At 58.7% G+C, this 1,302-nt stretch overlaps 1 protein-coding gene across 1 annotated transcript; it reads left to right on the top strand.

Moving 5' to 3' along the window:
* Positions 1-6: 6 nt before the first annotated feature.
* On the top strand, positions 7-1,296 carry LOC108524719 (putative protein FAM90A15P; the record flags this gene model as incomplete). The annotated part of the gene is given in 1 exon segment (XM_017865802.1): positions 7-1,296. A coding segment is annotated over 1 exon segment (765 nt), but the record flags the coding sequence as incomplete, so codon positions are not given.
* Positions 1,297-1,302: the final 6 nt, after the last annotated feature.

The raw sequence follows: 1,302 nt of genomic DNA on the forward strand, positions 1-1,302 counted from the left end.
GACATCCCTCAGCCTGGTGTCAGGCGGCAGGGCCCGGAGCCTCTCGTCGTGGTGAAGCCGACACACAGCAGGCCTCAGGGTGGCTGCTGAGAAGTTCCCCAGGCTGCCTCCAAGCCCCACGGCCTGATCCAGGTCATCAGCCCCCAGGCACAAGACAAACGTCCTGCGGTGACCTCACAGCCCTGCCCACCAGCCGACACACACACCTTGGGCCTCGGCTCCAATCTCAGTTTCAGGCCAGGAGCCAAGAGACCTGCCCAGGCTCCGACTCAGGCTTACCTGAACTTCCCCAAGAAACCGAGAATGGGTCCCTTCCAGGTGCCCGAAAATGCCATCCAGGAAGGTGAGCTGGGGGCCCCGGAGACACTCCAACATCTACCAGCTGCAACTGAACTCAGACCAAGTCCGTCGCCCCAGATGAACAGGAAAACACCCGCCCAGGTGCCCAGCAGCCACCAGCAGCCTCCGCCAAGCAGACCTTGCCTGCCTACTGTCCAGGCCTGCACCATGTCCCATCACCCAGCGGCCAGCCACGATGGGGCCCAGCCTCTCAGAATGCTCTTCCGGAGACTGGAAAACGGATAGTAGAGCTCCAGCCTCGTGACAGCTCCCTCGTTTCCCTCTCCTGAGAAGCCGGGAGCCCTCCTCGCTCACAGCCCTCATGTCTCAGAGAAGTCTGAGGCTCCCTGTGTTCCTGTCCCCCTGAGTGTCCTCTATGAGGACCTTCAGGTTTCCTCCTCCTCAGAGGACAGCGATTCTGACCTGGAGTGAGACTGCAGGTGGCCGGGGCTCCATTGCATCCAGCTCCCATGACTTGGAGGGGTCTGTGGGACTGAGGAGCACAGAGCAGAGAGCAGACTGTGTGTGGTGACTCCCAAGCTCCCCAGCTGTGGTGCTTCTGTGGATGTTGGAGCCCAGGCCAGGCAGGGACCAGATGCAGAGACTCTGCCTCATCGAATTCTGGTGAGGGACATTGTAGTTCGCAGGGCTCTCCGGAAACCCGCCACCAAAAGCTTCTGTGCCAGTGATTCGTTGCCTAAGACACTGGGTGATGTGCAGGAGTCAGACTTCTGCTGTGATGTCACTAGGAAACTGGGAATTACTGTGTATTTGCTCTGTAGATGACTGAATAAGGGAACAGTTCGGGAACGCTGAGAGATGCAGGCCTTCAGCTGTGCCCCACCCTCACAGCAGTGTTTTGGATGCTGTGAAGCGTTCTGTGCAAAGCCCTTCTTGGGGTGTTTCCTCGGCCTCGAAAATTGGGCTCTGGAATGCCATTGGAAATAGGTGTGTTTAATCTGT

Source organism: Rhinopithecus bieti, unplaced genomic scaffold (genome assembly GCF_001698545.2).
Source record: "Rhinopithecus bieti isolate Rb0 unplaced genomic scaffold, ASM169854v2 repeat_19415, whole genome shotgun sequence".
NCBI lineage: Eukaryota > Metazoa > Chordata > Mammalia > Primates > Cercopithecidae > Rhinopithecus > Rhinopithecus bieti.